General features: G+C 49.4%; 1 protein-coding gene across 1 annotated transcript in view; it reads right to left on the reverse strand.

The window, feature by feature from the left end:
- Nucleotides 1-14157: 14157 nt before the first annotated feature.
- The window catches only part of LMNB1 (lamin B1), a 40964-nt gene continuing 33136 nt past the window's right edge, over nucleotides 14158-21985 (reverse strand). Inside the window, exons 9-11 of the mRNA XM_079779482.1 lie at nucleotides 21856-21975; nucleotides 17407-17514; nucleotides 14158-14854 (exon numbers count right to left, since the gene is read on the reverse strand). Coding sequence (XP_079635608.1) covers nucleotides 14813-14854; nucleotides 17407-17514; nucleotides 21856-21975 — 270 coding nt within the window. The 3' untranslated portion in view covers nucleotides 14158-14812. The remainder of the gene's footprint in view (nucleotides 14855-17406; nucleotides 17515-21855; nucleotides 21976-21985) is intronic.

Genomic DNA, 21985 nt, shown 5'->3' on the forward strand with positions numbered 1-21985 from the left:
GCAGACACTTCCTCCCCTCCTGGCCTCTGACCCCTGAGGCTGTCCCAGGAGGGAGAGCCCGGGGAACTGCGCATGTGCACAAGGCACCAGCCAAGCGGGCAGGCGGCAGTGCCGGCCCCGGTCGAGGCTCTACATCTGTCACCCGGGCAGGCTGCACCCGCTGGAAGCTCACGGGCAGGCGGTGCTCCATGGGGACCAGCAGCCCTGCTGGCCTTACTCTGCCTTTTTTTTTTTTTTTTTTTTGAGAGAGATCAACATGAAGCGGGGAAAGGAATGACGAGGGGCAGGCGGAGGATCTTGTGGTTCGATGCTTCCCTCTACCAGCTTCCTCCGCGTGCTCCTTGCCGTATCCGGTCCTCACCCCTTTCCCTGAGAGCATTAGGCAGAGACAAATGCGTGTGAAGCCAGAGGGGAGACCAACACCTGAAACAAGCCCGGTGCTCTTGCCTGCCCGGGTGTGCGCATGTGTGTTCCTGCGTGTTCTCGTCGGGGGGACAGAGAGCACGAGTACACACGCCGCTCCCACCGCTCCTCGGAGAGCGAGCAGAAGCCCGGATGAGCTGTAGAGCCAGGGAAGGGAAATGAACAGCATGACTTCTTAGAAGCTGCTTGCATTTGTCTCCCGTGTCCTGTCCCCGCTCCCCGCGCCCTGCACTGTCACTGTCGTCCGGGCGGCGGCCACCGTCCTTTCATGTTCGGTGAAGGCAACTCATCTGGGGGCTTGGAGGAGCCCAAGGAGAAAACGGAAGAGAGACCGCAGCCCGGGTACAGGTCGGCCAGCGGAAGGTCCCATTTCTCCCCAGGCCTCTTTGTTCCGCTCTTGGCACCGGCTCCGTCTGGCCTCTCCTGACACCACACAGCCTACTGGGCGCCGTGGCGCAGCGCACAAAATCTTCATCTTCAACCTCCCCTCCCCGGGGACTGCCCGACGGCCAGAAGAGACTGAGGAGGAAAGATCCCCAGGAAGGGAAACCGGCATGAGCTTCCTTTCCACTTCACGCCGGAGTGTTCCCAGGGCTACCGGAAGGTCAGCCACTCAGCCCCGGTGCTGGGTGGGAAGTAGGTTGTGATTCTGAAGCCTTACAGGGCATGGGAGGGGGGCCAGCAAATGGGACAGGGTTCAGGATTACTTTAGGACAAGAGGTAGGGACCAGGATGGAGCTGGCTGCCCCTCCAGGCAAGCGCTGGGAGGATGTAGCCGACTGTGGCGGGAGGCAGCTGCTGCGGAGGTTGGAATCGGAGAAATGGGCCCTCCCAATGGTGATGCCTGGGCAACTGCAGACCCTCTCCAAACGTGTGGGTTCTGCAGAAGTACTCGGGCTGGGGTGAGCTGCAGTCCACCTTGTTTGGCTGTACAATTTCCTGTGTCTAGGAGCTGCCTCTGGGACATACAGCCTTTCCCTTGAGTTGAGCTGTCATGAGTGATTCTGGCTCTTGGCTCCCGTGCCACAGAGTGGGAGAGAGCCAGCCATGAGTCAGACTACGAGAGCCCGATGAGGCGCCCCCAACCATGGGCCAGGGCATCATTTTTACAGAATAACAACTACAATTATGTTCTTCTGCTCTTTAGACAGAAAGCTCAGACTGGCTTTGGGGAAGTTTGCAAATAGCTTTGCTAACATATGTGTACTCTTACGCAGTTCAAAAAAGTCACTGGCTCTTTCTTTCATTTACCTTCCTTCTCACTGCCCCCGCCTAGTAGAAGCCAGGCCAACCACATGTCATGCCTGCAGTTGAGCAGCTCCATGAAGTCACAGGACACCACTCAGAGCTTCCCCTCCGCAGGCGTCCCCTCCGCAGGGGCCGGCCGCAACCCTGACCCGGAGCGTGGAGACCCATTAGGGGCGGCTGTGGTGAGCGCGCCAAGACTGCGTCATATGGATCTATTCTGCGGTCTCTGTGAGGGCGCAGGACTCAGTCCTGTGGGCAGCATCTTACAACACGATTAGCGATCCTGGACCAGGAGGTCTGCGTGTGAGGAGACACTCCCCAAAGGCACACTCCATTCTGGGAGGGGTGGTGCAGCCCCTTGGGGCTCACGGAACAAGAAGGGGGCAGTTCTGGCTGGAGTGACCTCTGGAGGCTGCAAAACGGGGCCTGAACCTCCTGCCTCAGAAGCCCGTGCTAGCAGGGAGGGTGAGAGGGAAGAACCTAACAGTTATCAGTGAATCTGCTTCATCCCAGGTGAGGAGGAATCAGACTCAAGCAAGGTCTGCAAAGACCAAGGGACTTTCAAACATGCGCCCTGTTTGAGGGGGTTCAAGTGGGATTTACTTTGTTTAATGCACTTGGTGAGATTGCAGTGCCATGGACCGTGCCCAAGTGCAAGACCTGGGTCCCCTCTGTGTATCTCTTGCAGGTCCCTCGCCATGACGCAAAGTCTTCAGAAACTGGGCACACCTGATCGTGGTCTCTAAATGCCATCTTCCTGCTAAACAGAATCAGGTCCCCTGGAGAAATGTCCGACGCTAGGTCAGGGACAGGAAATGTGTAAGATGATTCTGGAGCCCCTTCTCACACCGGAAAGCAAGGAAGGCCATGTGGTGGTGTCCATGGGCTCCGCCAGCCTACGCTGAGCTATAGGAGCACCAAAAAGAATAACGGCTGACTGAACTGTGAGACACCAGCTCTGTTAAATGCATGAGCGTCTAATGATTCTTTCAAAAACAACAACTCACCAGTTATCTTTGGAGCATGCTAAGTAACCAAATCATTATTCTGTTAACTGCTTTAAAAAGAGAATCGTGTGTGCACTGCATCTTGGGTATAACTGATGAAGAGAAGTTTTCCAGAGAGGAAGTACACATGTAGAAATAAGTAGAACCTAAATACTGTAGAATCTAAAGGAAATAATCCACCTACCACACGATCGTTCAAAGATGCTAAAACCACAGTTGATGGGGAACTTAGTAATGGAGGGATCAGACCCTCCACACCTAACCCTACCGATCAATCCTAACTCCCAAAAAAAGGAGAAAGCTGACATCACGTCCCTCTGGCTGTGATGCAATAGGAATGACGCCGAGACGCCCATTAGCTATTCTTGCCACAGAACGGAACCGGAAGCTGACCAAGCACTGCTGTCGAGCTATCACTTTACAGGCACCAGTGGGATAAAGGAATTGTTCAGTGACACCAACAGCAGGGCTTCTCACCAGCAGCACCACTGACCCCTCCGGCTGGATATTTCAGTTAGAGGCCTTCAAACGTAGGAGCAAACGTAACATGTGGGCCTTGTTTGGATCCTGATTCAGAAAAAGCAAATGTAAAAAAATAAAATCACAAGACTGTCAGAGAAGTTTGGACACTGGCCAACTGGCCTCAGCGCATCCAATTAAAAAACCCCATGACCTGCTGAGGCTGGAGGGTGCCTGGGAGATGGTCACCAATCAGACAATCCTACCACGGAGATGAGGCCACCAGCCCACTGCCCTCCCGCTGGGGAACAGAGGAGCAGTGGCCACACCCTCCCCGGAGCCTGGCTCTGCTTGTCTGCAGCGTGCAGTGCACTTGCACAGGTTGGCTTTGATCTGGAGCAGGGCAGCGCGGGGGGGGGGGGGGGGGGGGGGGAGGCAGGGGGAGAAGTTTGTGCTTCAGTGGTGACAGGAATTATTTCATCAGCTTGCTCTCAGGGTCCTCTACACGTGTCACAAGGTCACATCCAGGAGGCGCTCCGATGGCCCCGGTAGCTGCACATGGCAGGCAGGTTTGCCCTCAGTGAGCCTTCCCCAGCCCCGACCATAGTGGTTGAGCGCCCTGGCAGGCAGGCAGAGGGGCCGCTGCGAGGGCACATCCTGAGTGACCCGTCCCAACACGGGACAAGGAGGGCGGGCCCCAGAGCATAGCAGGGATTTGCCAACCTAAGCACAGAAAAAGGAGAAAGTTTCGTGAATCAAACCCCGTTGTGGTCCAAAATGAATTAAAAACATCTAGACAGAGGACCTAATATAGAAATGTTCTCCTAGAAGAAATTTACCAATTTAAGAAGTTATTACACCCCACATGCACACACATATGTGCTGGCATGCACATTAAAAAACCACACATGTGCCCTAGCTGCTTTGGCTCAGTGGATAGAGCGTCGGTCTGAGGACTGAAGGGTCCCAGGTTCAGTTTCGGCCAAGGGCACATGCTCAGGTTGCAGGCTCGATCCCCCCCCAGTAGGGGGCATGCAGGAGGCAGCTAATCAATGATTCTCTCTCATCATTGATGTTTCTATCCCTCTCCATTCCTCTCTGAAATCAATATACATAAATAAAAAAATATATTTTTTAAAAAACCACACACGCACATACACATAGACATGCGTGCGCGCGCACACACACACACACACACACACAGCCTAAGAATCCTTCCACAGGCCAACACTTGTTTTGTTAATCTCAGTGGCTCTCAAGGTGAAGTCCTCTGGACCCCCCTTCCTCCCTCCCTCCCCTCCCACACTCCTAACGACAGCGCCATGCGGCTAAGTCCAGCACCACCCACAGGAGAGGTGCCTGGGACAGGGTGCGTGTGGAGGGAGGAGAACCAGCAGCAGATGTGAGCAGCAGCAGACCCAGGGCGATTCAGGGAAGAAGTGGCCGAATGCCCCGCGGGTCAGGGGACTCAAGATGAGGAGAGGACACATCTGTCTCCACAACTTCCTGGTGGCTCTTCTGAGCGGAACAGAGGTCACAGCCCCGGTGGGGCCCGTTGCCAAACGATGCAAATCAATTAATGGGCAGCACATATGTTCACTCTCGGCTCCTCCCGTCTCTCCTCGGAACTGATGAGGCCCTTCAAACAGCAACCTTCTGGAATCCTGTCAGTTGCTGGTTCCCCCAGAGACGGTATCAGTGAGCATTAACATGTTTCCCGTTGTAACCACCCGAAGTCATTCACGTCAGGCCAGCCTGGCCGGCCGAGTCTGCTAGAGGGAACTCACCGAAAGCAAACTGCTGAGGATGCCAGGTGCCCTGTGGTCCCCACAGAAGGCCTGATCTCGTTGCTGTAACTTAGGATTCGTGTGCCAAGGATGACAAAAGCACTCCGACTGCCTCCCTTTCCTCCATAACTCAGTGTCTGCCAACCTTCTCTCACGCGCTCTGGGGAAAGAGCTGCCAAAGACCCAGGACTTCCTCCAGCCGCCTGGCAGGGAAGAAGGGAGCCCTGGTCGGGTTGCACGTTGCTTTAGTATGTCAGTGCCCGGTGACCCTTCAGACCCCCTTCCCAGCTGGAGGCTTGAATGATTATTTATTTCAATGAAAACCGGAAATCAACCTACAGACATCCTGGAGGACAAGCGCGAGGCTGTGGCCGCAGTTCCAGGATCCAGCACAGCGGGCCGCAGTCCGCGTGTGTGCAGGGCCCACAGCGGAGGAGGCTCCGCCCGCAGCGCGCAGGCCGAGCGCGGAGACGCTGCGGGAGGAGAGGGATGGCCGCTGGCACGAGCCACGAGATCTTGGCAGTGTTTGGGTCTCAGAGGAAAACTCGGAAGTGATTGCCAACATGTTCCAGAAATCCTCTCTGTTTCCCGTGTGCGCCCTGAGCACGTGGGGCCCCTTGACGGTCCCTGTCATCTTCGGTTTTAAACGACAGGGCAAAGGAGGCACCGTGGCCAGCCTGTCACCGTGGTGCCGAGCTCACAAAGGTCGCCTCCCTCCGAGAAAGAGCTCCCACAGGGACCGGCGCCTCCACGCGAGGCGAGGTGGTTGGAGCACATCCGGACAGTAAAGACTCCTTAGGGGCGGGCCAACGTGCGTCTAAACCGGGAAAATCCCAGAACATGGCCCCAAGCATCCGACTGGGAAATAGCCTCCCTCCTACAATATGCAATTTTCAAAGGAAAGAAGCAGACCTCGCTGCTCACAGTGTTGCTTCGAGACGTCTCCACGCATGCCGGGTGGGAATGGGTTTCTCTTCGGGCAGCCTTAGACCCAGAAACTCCACATTCCAGGTGCGTCCAGGTTCCAGCCCAAATCCCCTCCCTTACAGCAGGCAGAGGCGTGTCTCAGAGGAGCTCGGGAGGACCCTGAGCTCCACCCAGCCGGCCGAACTCCCCGGAAGCACTCCCACCGGCCTGGGCCCTCTTTGAATTTCAGGTCCGGGACCCGGGGCGGGGTTGGGGGGCGGACAGGGAACAGCCGGCTGCAGGCTGTGGCGCCGTGGCATCACCCACGCAGATTCCTCCTGGAACCTGGTCGCTCTGTCCCTCTCCCCACCGCCTGTCTCCCCTGCCCCAGGAGCCGGGCTGGAGTTCGGGTGCCTGGTCCAGGGCCCTTACTAAACCGGCACCAGGTGCTGGTCCTGGTTTTCAAGAAACTCAGATAATCCTAACAGGAAGTCAAGGAATGTGAATACAGTGTAATCACGCCTGTCATGATTGGGGGGGTTTGTGTAGCTGAGTCCTTCTCAAGCGAGACGTGTCTCCTCCGAAACAGCCTCCAACTAGACATCTTCCCGCGCGAGACCAGCGGTGCCTTCTGTTCAGAAGCGCTTAGCGCAACGGCGGGTCTGTGTCCGTGCGGCTATTTGATCGACGCCGCCCTGAGCTGCAGGCTCCACCCATCGGGCCAGGACAGGATATCCTTTCTCCCTCTTTTTACACTTTATCGCCAGGGCCTAGTACGCAGAGCCGCCCTCAGGAAGTGCCTCATAAGTGTTTGTAGAATCGGTATTTACTCATGACAGGAGTAAACGTGGCGCTTCCAGTATTAATAGCTCTCCTTGTTCAACCACTCACCTGGCCAGGAGAAATATTAACTCGGACCAACACCGTTTTCACTTGCAGACTCACATACACGAATGGCCACGGACACCCCGCCAGTTCGTACTGCAAGTCTCACCGGTCCCAATCCCCTAATCAAAACCTTTGACGTGATTCAGACCTACTAGGTTGGTATAATCTTTCCACGTGGCCTCACGTGACCTTTCTCCCATCCTCTCCCTGGAATAGGACTGTTAGTCTCAAGACACAGATAAGGAAGCTGGGAAGCAGGAATGCTGGCTTTTTCAGGATCACACCACTGAGTGACAGCAACTCCGTGTCAGTAACTGCTCTGACCTGGGCCTCCGCTGACAGAGCAAGTTCAGAGGCAAAAACAACGCTGCTCCTCGTGCTCGCAGCCTGTCTGTGGAGAAGGCCCATCCAGGTGGGAAAGTACAGGTTTGGGACATGACCCCTGACTACACTTGGCATGCTTTAAAGAATGCTTAATCCTCCATCATTAAAAATATATTTTTTTTTACCTCCTTTCTAATCAGAGCTGAATCACCAGTTCCAATAACTCCTGTTATTCACAGCCCTCCCCCACCGGCCACTAGGATAACTGTGGCGGGGGGGGGGGGGGGGGGCGGGCGGGGGGGAAGCAGGGGGAGGCTTGCACACCCTCTGGGTCATTTTCAACAATTCCCAGATATGTTATGACCATGTTGCTTCACTGAGGCCCAACCTGCTTTCAAGAGCTTGTGGGTCCTCCCCCACCTCAGTTTAGCTTACCTCATGGTGACTACCCGCCTCAGGAGACTGAGATCAGAACACTTCATTCCCACCCCCCCCCCCATGTCAGGGGCCGTGCACCGTGCACGCAGCCAGCTCGGGGAGGGCGGCCGCCAGCTGCTGTGTGAGCTGTGAGCTGGCGGGGTGCAGGGCAGGGTGCAGTGCGGCGGGAGGAAGTGGGACCGGGAGCCAGAGCCTGCTGAGGAAGCAGACTCCCCCGTCTGCTCCCAACTGAGTCTCATCTTTAGGGGCCAAGAGGCACAAACTGGCTCATCTACATGAGAGCGTTTTCTAAACGGCACCATGCAAATAACACGTATTACATTTGCCATTAATTTGAAGAATAACAGAAAGAGCCAAGATGGGAAATGGGGATTTGGGGGTATCTGACAGTTGGAATTGTTCCCATTCATCTCGACGATGAACAACACCACTTCGTTTGTAAAGGACGTAAGTTATTCTCGGAGAGCTGCCTGGGATGGTAGAGCAGGCCTCGCTGTCTGGGATACTGGCCTGTGATCAGACTGAGTTTCTGAGAAAACGGCTGGGTCTCCGATCTTGGTATTCTGGGTGCCTTGCCAGGCAGTGCCAGGCAAAACCAAATCCCTGTGAATGGTTGAAGGAACGGCTGAGGGAATAAATGATGTAACCTCCGGCTTAGGGGAGGTTACGTTGCCCATCTGCCAGAGCAGGGTCACACACTCACCCGTGTGGTTCTGAAAGCCGTAAGTAAGGTAACGTAACCACCCTGGGCAGAGAGCCCGGCTCTGGGACGTCAATACCTGCTCCTTTCCCTTTCGCCCTCCTTCCTCTTTTTGGATCTTTGTTGCTTTTCTTTCTTCCTTCATGAGAGCGAAGCTGTTCCGAGTATAAGGAAGAGACCACCTGTGGGGCCGTGTGCTGCCCCAGAACCCACCCAGCCAGGGCTCAGCCGGTCCCCCCAGGGGCGTGACACAGCTCAGGCTGCTATCTGAATGTCTGGGGTGGAGCCCCCTGAGTCAGCCCAAGCATCCCCCTCGGGTGCCCAAACCCTTCCTTCTCCACAAGGACCCCCCAGGTTTGTAAGCAAAAGCCCTACTTTTCCTGGTGACCCCGAGCCTGCACTTCTCAGAGGTCAGTCTGGGGTTTTGATTTCGTTCCTGACACATCATGATGAACTAGGCAACAGTGAATGTTCTCAGCTCTTGTTATTTCCAAGGTTCAGATTTCCTAACAATTGTTCTCTTATCAGGACAACTTACAGAGAAATGATCCAACCAGGCAACTGGGAACATGGATCATAGAAAAATTTGGCCCCAGAAAGAGTTTGGGTTCAGTCCCTTGTTGACACCCGTTGGAAAGCAGCGTAACAGAGGGGTGGGGAGCGCTGGGCCGAGATCCCAGGAGGAGAAGGCGCCAGCTGCCGGGCTCGCAGTCAAAAAGGAGGCTGGTTAGAGGGCCCTGTGACGGGGCTCCCTGGCTCAGAGGTAAAGAAGGCAGGAAGAACCTGGCCCGTGTGGCTCAGCGGTTGAGCATCGACCCAGGAAACAGGAACCAAGATGCTAGGTTAGGGCACACATTGGAGTTGAGGGCTCTATTCCCAGTAGGGGGTGTTCAGGAGGCAGCCAATAGATGATGTTCCCTTTCTCATTGATGTTTCTATCTCTCTATCCCTCTCCCTTACTCTCTCTCTCTAAAAAAAAACCACTATAATAATCAAAGCTTAATATGCTAATTAGACCGGACATCCGGTCCTGGGTGCCAGAGGGAAAACGGTGCCGGCAGCCAGGGGAAGGAAGGCTTACTCTTGCACAAATTTCATGCATCAGGCCTCTAGTCAATAAATAAAAAATCAATAAAAACATATTTAAATGCCCTGACTCATTTGGCTCAGTGGATAAAGTGTCAGCCTGCAGACTGAAGGGTCCCGGGTTCGATTCCAGTCAAGGGCATGTACCATGGTTGTGGGCACATCCCCAGTAGGGGGTGTGCAGGAGGCAGCTGATCGATGTTTCTCTCTCATCGATGTTTCTAACTCTCTATCCTTCTCCCTTCCTCTCTGTAAAAATAACAATAAAATATATATTTTTAAAAACATATTTAAAAAGCAAAAAAGGCCGAAACCGGTTTGGCTCAGTGGATAGAGCGTCGGCCTGCGGACTCAGGGGTCCCAGGTTCGATTCCGGTCAAGGGCATGTGCCTTGGTTGCGGGCACATCCCCGGTGGGGGGTGTCCAGGGGGCAGCTGATCAATGTTTCTCTCTCATCAATGTTTCTAGCTCTCTGTCCCTCTCTCTTCCTCTCTGTAAAAAATCAATAAAATATATATATTTTTAAATAAAATAAAATAAAAAATAAAAAGCAAAAAAGAATGCAGGGAGAAAGAGAAGGGGAAAGGGGACTAAGTGACCTGGGACGCACCGTTTGGGACACTAGATAATGAACAAGATCACTCGTGGCCACTGAGCTAGAAAGCCAGCTCGTGCCAGAGGTGAGACCTACTCAGCAGTGAGGCTTCTCTGCTCTGGTCCCACGGTGGACACGTTAGCACCTGTGGCTAAACTTAAGTCATGGGACACGGGACCACGCAGAAGGGACTGCAGGTATACCCGAGTGTTTTCAACACACCAAACCGGACAGTTTGAAAGGAATTATCCAGACGGAGTCAGCAAACACTGAGGAAAACTAAATATAGTGAAGGTCCCTGCGTGCTGTCACAATTGTACGGGGAGGCCTGTCCCCAGAGCTGGGTCCCGCGGGGACTCGGAGGCAGAGGGTAGGGGACACAAGCTGTGGACCAAGCAGGCCACGAAGGAAGGCTTGAGAGGCGAGTGAGGACCGTCCCGTTTTAAACCAAAGAAATCAACACCAATATTTAAGCAAATGGCATACCAAACACAGATAAATCTTCAGGATCCACAGACCGGGCCCATGGGAAGTAACACTCAGCCAAAGGAAGTCTGAAAACCACCGAAATGAAACAAGAGCTGCGTTTCTCTGAGAGCAAACTGGGCTGGCACTGAACCGAGGATTCCCGTTCCGACTGGGGGAGGAAGCACTCATGTAATAAATCTGGGCGAATATGTTTTATTGTTTTAAAGTAATTAAGGTCCTGAACAGGCTGTCTCCTTCCATTGAAAGGTGCATTTTGTCTCTGGAGAAATGTCAGCAGAAAACAGAATTTACTGTGCTGTTAAAAGTGAGGGAAAACACATTATTGGGGACGTGACGGGTAGGAGCAGGAAGTGAGTGATTTCACACACTGGGCCTGATCATGTCTCCGGGGCAAACGGGCCACCGTCCATCTCCTGTTATTCCCTGCCCTCACTCTGACCCTCCCAACAGCCAAGGAGCATCCACTCCCAGAATTGTTCCCTATTAATTAATTCTTCCCACGCAACACTGTTCGTATGCAGCTTCCTCTCCAACAACTTGAAATATGACTTCTGTGAGTTTTGCCTAAATATTTTTCCTCATTCCCATCCATCTGGCTCCAAATGTCCCTTTAGTAAGGCAGGCAAATGGCAGAAACACAGAATCCTAAATATTGCCTCCTTTGGTGCCTGTTTGTTTCATTGGAGGGTTGCGGGAAGGATAGGAGGGGAGAGAAAAAGTCAGTCCCCATTTCAGAATTCTGGGTTTTGCCAAATACATGTCACAGGAACACCAGAACCTTATTTCAGGGGCTCAAGTTTGAACCTTAACATCCTCCTCTGACGGTACCTCCCAAAATTCCTATCCATGGTGCCACTGCTTCGTGCAATAGAACCTAAGAGAGAAGATCTGCATTTTGTTTAGAAGCCGACGACCCGGCAGCATGGATATTATAAGATTCTTCTTAATTTCTCATTTTGTTTCTAACATGTATTTTGGCCAGGAAAAGAAGAGACATTCAAATACATTCCTTTGTAGATTTAAGATCTGATGAAAGGGATGGTAGGTAAGAGGGAAATCAAGAGGAACTGATTTAGGGTAATCACATCTCTTATAAATAAACCCATATGCACATAAATGTGTACACACATGCATTTATGTATGACGACAGACTAAACTGACAAGGAAAACCCTTCCCTCCTTCCACTATTCAGCTGGTAAAATATACTTTTCTGTTGTAATGTAGAGCCCAGCTTAAGAGAATGAGAAGTGTCCATAAAGGAACAAAGAACTGAACTCACAGTCTGAAATGTAAGCGTTAGGGGCTGGGAGTAGGGACAGGAGTAGGGACTGGGCCTTGCGTGCGGGCGCAGACCTCCAGGTGCACCGCGCATGCCCTAAGCAATGGCGAGGATCAGCGGGACTCGGGTCACACGGACCTTCCCTGTGAAAAACAGAGAACACCCAGGCACAGAGTCACAGTGGGTTTCACTATCACAAGGTGAGAAAACAACAGAAAAGGCCGAACCACTGCAATCACTGGGGAGCTGGCACAGAAACCCACCCACACCCTGGGGCCTGGAAGCAACCCTCACCCTCGCTGAAGATGTCACAAGGCTAAACACCCCAGGAGGAAGCAAACCATCATGGGAGGCGGGGCAGTCAGTAGACACAGCTAACAGAAAAATTAGCATCTTAAGAACAAGAGTCCGAGCTGGTTTGGCTCAGTGGATAGAGCTTGGCCTGCACACTGAAGGGTCCCAGGTTCCATTCTGGCCAAGGGCACATGGCTGGGTTGTGAGCTCGATCCCCAATAGGGAGGCGGGGGAGGGGGGTCATGCAAGAGGCAGCAGATCAATGATTCTCTCTCATCATTGATGTTTCTATCTCTCCCTCTCCCTTCCTCTCTGAAATCAATAAAAATATATATTTTTAAAAAGAACTCAAGAAAAAAATTTAAAAAGAAACTAGAGATTATAAATATAATTACAAGGATTGATAAAAGATAATGAAAAAATAAGTTTTAAAAAAAAAAATAGGCAAGCTTTTTGGCGGCTGTAAAGCTTGCGAGATCCGGCCGGCCAAGGACATCGGATCCATTGTCCTCCCAGCACTTTGACCCTTCCCTGAAGGCTCTCAATAAAATAGATTGTTCCTACCAAAAAATAAAAATAAAAAAATAAAAAAGAATAGGCAAGTTTGAAAAAAGAATCAAAGGAAAATTCAGAAATGGAAAGTATAATCAATGAAATTAGAAACTCGACAGGCAAACAGATTGCAGAGCTCAGAACAGAGTGTGTGCGATGAAGCCAAGGCAGGTACTGAGAGCACAGCAGAGAAACCTAACCCATCTGAAAGAGGATGGACGCAATGGTAGTCGAGAAATCCCAGCGGGAAGAACAGTGAGTGGGGATGAAGTAATAGTCAACAAAATGAGAACATCCAATTTTTTTTTATTTATTTTTTTTTTTTGGTGAAGAAAAGCGAGAGCCAAACAAGAGGAATAAAAATAAATCTGAGTAAAAACAGTGGTGAAACAACAATAATCGGAGATAAAATGCAAAAATGGGGTGGGAGGTCATGCTTGTTATAAAATAGTTCGCTAACCCAGAAACGCAGTTTTGGACACTGTGTTTGATGTTAACTCCGTTGATAAGGAGACACATGTAACACACAGGCAGCGCGCGCTCTGAGCCGCCAGCGTTCAGCGGGGACAGCCGCGGGTGCCACTGGCCTCCAGAGACGTCCTTTCAGTCTCGTCTGTCCATCTGAATCGTCTCAACAATCTACTGCCCACACATCCAAGGGCCCAAAACGGAGTCCTGGATTTTTTTACTCGAAATTTCACTAGTCTTTACTACTCTTCGGTATCACAGCTGCCAATTTTTCTTAATTCTTCACTAATGAAAGTGTCATGATTTCTATAACCTAATTTACCAACAATCAAGTACCTAGAGTGAATTCTGATGACAAGAACCCCATCTTGTGGCAAAATTTTTCACAGGCAAGCCTGGCCCCACACCACGCTGCCATCCTCACTGTGAAGGAAAATCTGTGTGCGAAGTTATCGTTTTATCTGCTGCACCGGCGGAATTTCTAACCCAGCGTTTATCTGTGTCTGGGAGGGCACCAGAGGATGCAGTAAATCTGCAGAGCACAGTGATTCTGGGACTCTGAGTTATTTTCAAGTGAAAGTTGGCAGTCTGTGTGCAGCTTACCGCAGGAATATTTTAAGAGAAAAGCAAACATTGACTCTGGCTTAGCTCCTGAAATGTTATCATCTGTTAGGTATGGTTCAGACAGCCCACGTTCAAGAAGATGAACTCACTTAGCTAAAGCAATCACAAGACAAAATTTGCCCAAACCCATAACCAACGACACCCCAATTACCATGATACCTAGCAAAGGTACCCCCGCCACAGCACACGCCTACCTGTATTTCATATCACTCATACCTTATCCCTCAAAAGGTGGCTTTTAAGCAATATCTTTTTGCCATTTTAAAAGGCAGTAAAACTAGGTTCTAAAAGTATAATCTCCATATATTTTCCTTTGCCTCTTCCTTCCTCTCTCTTAAATCAATTTAAAATAAAATATAAATAAAAGGAATGTCTTCCTCAATGAATTCTCCCACTGTATGACCTATGTTCCCATTTAAGTCTTATTGTTACATAAGCTAAAAAGCATAAAGCACTGAGCACAAGTTAAAAAAGACAGTAGATTAATATTAAAACAGCCTTTTATTTGTTAATGTCACATAAGAAATTTAAGCAAGTTACACTATCTTAAAAAAAACATAACTAACGCATTTTAAGAGAAACCCTCCCTCCCCCTTCCCTCCTTCCCCCCATACCCCTGGTGAATTAAGAATCTAAGAGAAGAAGTAACCATAAAACAAAGTTTTGTGGAGTCCTTCATCCAGGGTGCTTACATGATTAGGTTAATATTGCCATCTTACAAAATTTCTCTTTTCTATTAAAAAAAAATTGTAGCCATGATTGTTTATTACAAAAAAATTCAGTACAAAATTGCGATATATTGAAAAACACTTTCCCCCTCCCTCACAGCACCGTTATATGTAGCAGAGAATAGTCAAGAGCAGATTGCTAATCTAGATGGAGCAATCTTCAAATTATGCCCAAACACACAGTGGTTTATTGACCCTCCCTCCCCTTCTCTTCTCATAAGAACTTAAAAAAAAACACACATACAAAAAAATGTCAAAAAATTTGAGGGACCCTTTCCAAACAGTACAGTTAGTTCAGTGTCAATAATTCACATCTTGCAACAAAGTGTATGGATATGATTTCTTTTACAAAACTTTCAGTGTCAAAAAAGGAAATTAAGGCCATCATTTCGCAGCTTAAAAATTCACATAAAGGAAATATAAAAATATTCTGTGCTTCTGAGAAGGCTCTGCACTGTATGTAGGTAAGGATTACCATCCTTCTTTACTTCGAGGAAGACAGTCGACTTGAGAAGTTCACATAATTGCACAGCTTCTATTGGATGCTCGAGGGGCTCCCTGATGAGGAAAAGAGAAAGAGAAATTAGTGCTAAGAAAGTGGATCACAGTATTTTAACGAGAGATGCTACAAATCCGTACCTTCAAGTGGACCCTCATCATTTCTCATCCTTTTTCATCTGTCCCTTACGGAATTCTTCCCCAGAAAAGTGATTCTCAACTCCGGCTACACTAAGGAGCTTAAAGAAAATAAATTCTGATCTAGGTCCCTAGATCAATTAAATGAGAATCTATTTACATAAAATGTTAACATTCCTAAGTAATTCTAATATGCAACCAAAGTTGAAAACCACTGTCCACTGACTTCCTTTCATAAGTTAGGAAAGAGATGGATGGACTCCATTCTCAACAACCACATCAGAGAATACGCCGGCTGGCTCCTCAACGTTCCGTCCCGAAGCATTTGCACTGGGTTCATCCTCAGATGTGAAAGTCACCAGAAAAAACTTCCCATCAACTTGCAAAGCCACTGGATTCGTTCACTATCGAGAAGTCAAACTAGCTGATCTGTCCTTCCATCTCCCGTCTTCTGAACCTTGATGTTATTTTCTCTGATCACAAAAGCTAAAAACCTCACACATCTTTAACTTCTGTTTTCCTTCTCTCACCCTCAAGTTCAGCCACTGTGCCCTAATGAATCTGCATTTTAATAGTTCCTCAGTGCCCTAGCCGGTAGCTCAGTTGGTTAGAGCATCATCCCGATACACCAAGGTCAGGGCACAAACAACAATCAACCCCTGAATGGAATGCATAAATAAGTAGAACAACAAATCAATCTCTCTCTCTCTCTCTCTCTCCCCCCCCCCCACCCCATTCCTTTCTCTCTCTAAATGAAAAAAAAAAAAAGGAACAGTCCCTCTGTACCTCCGCAATCTCCCTTGTAGAGTCCATGCCTTGTAGTTTCAATTTCCCCTCTGCTTCAAAATGTGCAGCCGCTACTTGCCTGGGTGTCCTACCACCTTCCAACCTCGCCTCTCTCTCACACACCCTGCAACACAACTGGATGCAGGGATACACCTCGTGCTTGAGTCTTGACATCCCTCCCCCGCCCCCCCCCCCCCCCCCCCGGGTGCACTAAAGATCACCACAAACTCTCTGCCGCGCCTCCCCTAAGGAAAGAGGGAGACTTTGGCCCTCACCTGGAGCCGGCCTTATAACTAACTGCTTTGGCTGGGAGAATGCCTGGGCCTAGCCTGTAAGAGCTCCAGCACTCTTTGTTTTCACCCTCTTGGGAGGGAGCTGCTGAACTACTGTAGAGCTTGGGCTGAACTACTGAGCGATGAGCAGCCACATGGAGAGAGATGTGAGGGACATTCCAGCCCCAGCCAAGCTCCCAGCAACTGCTTGGTTAACTCAGTCTCCATCACGGGAAGCAAGATAACCTCCCAGCTGAGCCCAGTCAAACCACAGAATCATGGGAAGGAAAAAACCATTGTTTTAAGCCACTAAGTCTTGGGGTGGTTTGTCAATGTAACGACAAATAATTCAAACACCCTCAAAACACCATCGTCTGCGTCTCATGCCCAAACAATTGCCCGTCCTTCAAAATACTGGACAAGCAGATTTCCCGGAGATCTCAGCTACTCCAGGGGCCCAGAGAGCTCTCTCCAGCGGCCGGCCGACTACAGCTCACGCTGATATCTGACATTGTTTTACTCCCAGTCATTACAACGGTTCTTTAAGGGCGGAAAATGGATCTGGTGCTTGTTTCTCAGTGAAGCCAAGTCTAAAGTATCTATTCTTAGGTAGTCCCTGAAATGTATGAAGTATCCAGGCCAAAAGTTCATTCTACCTCATATAACCCACCTCAAGTGGTTCTCCACCATGGGGACTACACACTAAGATAATGTTCATTTGGAGTAGGATTGGGACTCATAAAGCAAAACGAACAGACCTATAAATCTGGAGACAGGCTTATGGAAATAGCAGTTTTGATTAATGATCAGACTCAAGCAGCTTGAGAATATAAACTGAAGGCTCGTTAGTTATTAATAATTCCAATTTAATTAGAATCAAATTTGGAGCTTCTTTATTTTAAGAGCTCTCAAAAGCCCAAGCACCAGCTACAACCTATCTTGCAATTAGATGATTAAGAACTTAATATAGCATCAATTTGGTTTCCTTCTGAAGCCGTATATTGCTCTTTGTTATTTTTTTTAAGTTTACATGCAGATGCTTACTTCTAATTTAGAGGTGTAAACTTCTCAATCACAGAATCCTTAAGTAAATAATTTTGAGCATGCATTCTAATTACATATGCTTAACAAGTGTCACACATGTCCTACCGTATTATGTACATTAAAAAAAAACTCACAACAAGACAAAACTGAAATTGGATATAATGAGAAAACAATGTTTTAAAAAGGTATGCCAACATTTTCTTGCAGTAACCTGATGTACTATGCCGAGTATCTCCTCAGGAAAAGCAGCTCCCACTTGTAGATCACTGTTCTGGCTCATCAAGCACCAGGGAAAAACCAAACTCCACTACTGGTTTTGGTTTTCATGTAATTCCATTAATAACATTTAAAGCAAATATATTGAAATAATACCTGCTGGTGGAAAAATTCTTCCTCAATAGCCACTTCAGCTGCTTCCTCCTCCTCCTCTTCCTCTTCAGGTATGGTTGTTTTAAAGACTGTACTTCTTTGAGCCACCTCCTAGAAGCAAGAGGAGTTTGATTTTAAGTTGAAACCAAACGTAAGTTTAAGAAATAGCATTCCTACATCAGGGACTTTGTTTAAAGTGGCTCATCAGTAGCTTTAGCTACTGAACAGGAATTTTTGCATAATCAGAAGCAGTTCTTAGATCTTCAATATTCCCTGCAGAGGAGCTACTGGTATCCAATCTGAAATGCTTGCTGAGAAGGTCCCACTGCTTTCATCCCATTCTGTTACTCCAAATCCTGTAAGTGATTCGGCAGATGGAATTCCTATAGCACTCCACGTGAATGCAGAGCAAGGCTCTCACCTGGCTCCAGCAAAAAGACGGGGCTAAATAAATGCTGAATACGCCCTGACCGGTGTGGCTCAGTGGATAGAGCGTCGGCCTGCAGACTGAAAGGTCCCACGTTCGATTCCGGTCAAGGGCATGTACCTTGGCTGCAGGCACATCCCCAGTGGGAGGTGTGCAGGAGGCAGCTGATCGATGTTTCTAACTCTCTATCCCTCTCCCTTCCTCTCTGTAAAAAAAAAATCAATAAAATATATTTAAAATAAATAAATAAATGCTGAATAAAATGAAGTTGGAGTCCTGGATGGTATGGCTCCGTTGGTTGGGCATTGTCCCGTGCACCTAAAGGTTGCAGGCTCCATCCCCAGTAGGGGGCGGGTGTAGGAGGCAGCCAATGGATGTTTCACTCTCACATCAATGTTTCTCTCCCCACCCCCTCCTCTCACTCTAAAAATCAATTAAAAAAAAAATATATATATATATATATATATTTTTTTTTTTTAAATGAAGTTGGAGGCCAGCTGCTGTGATCTCAGGGGCCATGGCAGCAACAGGACTCCGTGATGAGTGGGAAGAAAAGGACGAGCTCCTTTCATTCCTTCAGCAACTGGCTCCTCTTGAATGAAATGGAATCAAGACCAATGAGCACTGTTTACTAATAATAACACACTCGTGAAGTGCCAGTGCATTCCACACATAAAACGGACCGCCCGTCACTCACTGTCAGTGGGACAGGAAGTAGCCATCCCCATTTCCTACTGCCTTTCCTGTAGGGACTGCTGACTCCCACGGATGCAGCAGTGATTCCATTTAAGCTCCGGGCTACCCTGATGAGCTGGCAGGGGTGAGTGAGTGCTCGGAGCACCTAATTCACGCTGTCCCGTGTCCTAGCGTCACCCAAGCACGATAACGCCTTTACAGGAAGAGGAAGGCGCTAACATGTCAGTGAAAGCTTATCTGAAATTTAACACAGACCAGCTAGTTTAAAATGGCAGAGGAAGAAAACCAAAAGTGACATAGCAATGAGCTTCCATTTTAAATACGTCCCAGGATACAGTCTGTGAGTGAAGTAAGGGAGTGTGGTAGCATTTTGTGGGAATTTTGATAACTGTGGCAGGGCCAGGAAAGATGGGCCATTCTGAGTCTCCCAATTAGCCGGAAACTTCAATTCTGTGAGAGTGGTCTATATCTGCACATACAAGGAGCCATTGCACAAGTATCTGCCTGCTTTAACCAAAGTGTACTTTAGATCAATTACAATCCTTGGAGCTAAGATATCATTTGGGAGATTGTGGCATACATACAAAACAGAAAAGATTCTCAAAAAGCTTTTGAAGTACCCAGCTTTCCTCAACTCATCTTAAAATAAGGAAAGATTTTTTCAAAATCTGTTGCAGATTCTTCACATTCTAGCTTCTGGCGGCTGAGCTATATAGCATTTACTATTTTCTGGGGTATAACTTCTCAGGGCGTTTTTGTTAATGGAGGAGCCGATGGTTAAGTTATGATATCGCTGTATAGGAAGTAATCATTTTCATAGATAAATTTCAGTTGTGCCTATATTCTGCAAGGTACAGAGACACTGCTTTATTATTTATTTCCCTCAAACAAAGACATTTTATTTTCTGTGTTTTTAATCATCCAACACTCCTTCCCTCATTTCTCAGTCAGAGCCCCAGTTTCACTGGACACCCATCTGTCCCACAGAGTGTGACCCCGCCGTGGAGGGGGAGGGAGGCTCAAGCTCCAGCTCTGTCCTCCTGGCCCCAGAACTGGGTTAGAGGCGGGCACGTGACCCAAGCTGGCAGAGTAAGACACGGGAAGCCGCTCTTTCCCATACCAAGCCAGCTCCAGGGGCAGCCAGCAGCCATCCTGAATCCATGCGGGAGACAACCCAGGAAGCAGAGACAACAGGAGGACCCGTGGGACACTGGGTGAGCCCATGGGTCAAGCCTACTATCTCTGGAGTTTTGGTTTTGTGAGCCCACATATTCCCATTCTTTTAAAGCCAGTCTAATTGGGTTTTCTGACATTTCCCATGACTCAGCAAGAAGAAAATAGGCACAGAAAATGAAACTGACTTGAGCCAATTACTTTCAAGGTTACAGAAAAGTGGTCTTTATGGTGATGAATACAGATCGTTGCAAACATGGTCTGGGACCTACTAATAAACACAGTCTTGCAGAATTAGATAGCTGACAAAAGCACTCGTGACAAGGCACAGGAATCAGTAACTATATTGTGATACCGCCCCTGCTGCTGACAGAAGTCACTAATACAGCCTAGCAAACGGGAAGCAATCGTTTGTTTAAAAAAAAAAAATAGACAAACCAACCAACGGATCTGACAGTCAGTGGTCTAACTATGAAGGGAAACCTGAGCTTCCGTTCGCTTCACGGAAACGTCATTGAGGAACTGCCTCAAGACCCATCCCAGGCTCTGGCACCTGCTTTAGTCACGTCATCGCAACTCTAGTGTGGGTTTCTGAACCTGCTGCGTTCCAAATATCCTCCTATTAAGATTACCTCTAACTTGGAACACCTTTTCACACAGAAAAGAACGCTCTGGGTGGCAACTAGATTCCCCGGCTCACACAAGCCGATTTCATCTGCCTTCCCATAGTGCTTTCCGACCTGAGCGCCCACCGCTCCTCCCACGTGTCCCGAAAGAGACGTGTGCTCTGCCCACTTCAGTTACAGGGAAACCACCAGCCCAGGAGCTACGGAAATCCTAGCACTGAGGCGGCGGCACCAGCGGCCGCTGGGAAGGACTCCAAAGGGCTGCAGGCAGCAGGCCAGGGCCCGCGCGGACAACAGGAGGGAGACCCCGCACCTGGAAGCCTGTGAATTACTGAGGGCACTGTAAGCACTCCCCTACCCGGAGAACCCAGCGGGCATTAGGAGGTGAGAGTCCCAGATGCACCCCCAAAATTATCACGGCTAGACTGAGGTCTACAGACAAGGCAGATGCCGTTCCATTCCCAGCCTCAGCCTGAGGCCAGGGGCGCTCCGCATCCTTCAGCGGGTCCTTGCGTGGAGCAGTGTAGTCATCAGCGCTGACAGCGAGGGAGGATGGGAAGGGGGCCGGCACAGGACTTCCTACCTCAGCCCCGTGACGGCGCTGTTCATCACTTTATTTCTCTGAACTTAAGTGAAGGTCCATGTTTGATTTTTATAAAAATGTATCCAGGAAATTCTTACTGAATGCCTATTGTGTGCCAGGCACAATGCCAGGCAAAAATGAGAATAGGTCCTTGCCCTCGATGTACTTAGTACTCTAGTGAGGGGCCCATCTGGCCAGCGCAGGGTAGGGTACGAGGCCTGCACCTGGCCCTTCAGGAGAGAAGCAGCCCTCGGGACACTGGGATTTGCCTGAGACGACTCCCTCCCACAGACACTTATATCTCCTGGTGCCCGAGAACGCACTCATGGGAATGGGAGTGTGTGTGTGTGTGTGTGTGTGTGTGTGTGTGTGTGTGGTGGGGGCACCGGGTGACTTTACCTGACACTTGGGGATGGGTAAAGTGCGTTGACAAGAATTCTAGGACTGACATGTTGAAAACATACACATCAAGCAGATCTTCAAACTCCACAATCTTCGAATTCACGGTTTCACACACACTGACAGCTAGTGACAAGGTTGGTAACATTAGCGTTCACAGAGGCCAGATGCTGTTCCAAGCACCTCCCAGGATTGTCTCATGTCTGTTGCTCTCATTATATTAATGTTAGCTCACTGATATGGCCTTACCTCCATTTTAGAGAAAACTAAGCGAGGGAAGGAAGCTGCCCAGGGCACACAGCCGTGTGCGTGGGGACAGCGGCGTGGCCAGGCTCACTGAGCCTCTGCCGTCACCAGTCAGGACTCTGACACTCATACTGCGTCCCCACGTCTGAAGTCAGCGTCTCCTTGAATTACGCGGCAGCCCTGGTCTGATTTAAGCAATCAGTCACTTTTTGATTTGATTTCTGCAAAGAAATCACACTTGCGGGATGAACTTTCCGGTGAAGTGGACATGGTAGTGGTGCTGATAAAAGGAATGGCCATACCTCTCCTTGAGAATTCCTCAGGATGACCTTCACGTCCTCGCCAGTGCCCCAGGAGTTCTGGTTCTTCCAGATGAGGTCGGTGGGAGGACTGGCTGTGACACCCGCGTTTGCAGCCCAGATCTGGAAACAA

This window comes from Cnephaeus nilssonii (assembly GCF_951640355.1).
Source record: "Cnephaeus nilssonii genome assembly, chromosome: 2".
Taxonomy (NCBI): Eukaryota; Metazoa; Chordata; class Mammalia; order Chiroptera; family Vespertilionidae; genus Cnephaeus; species Cnephaeus nilssonii.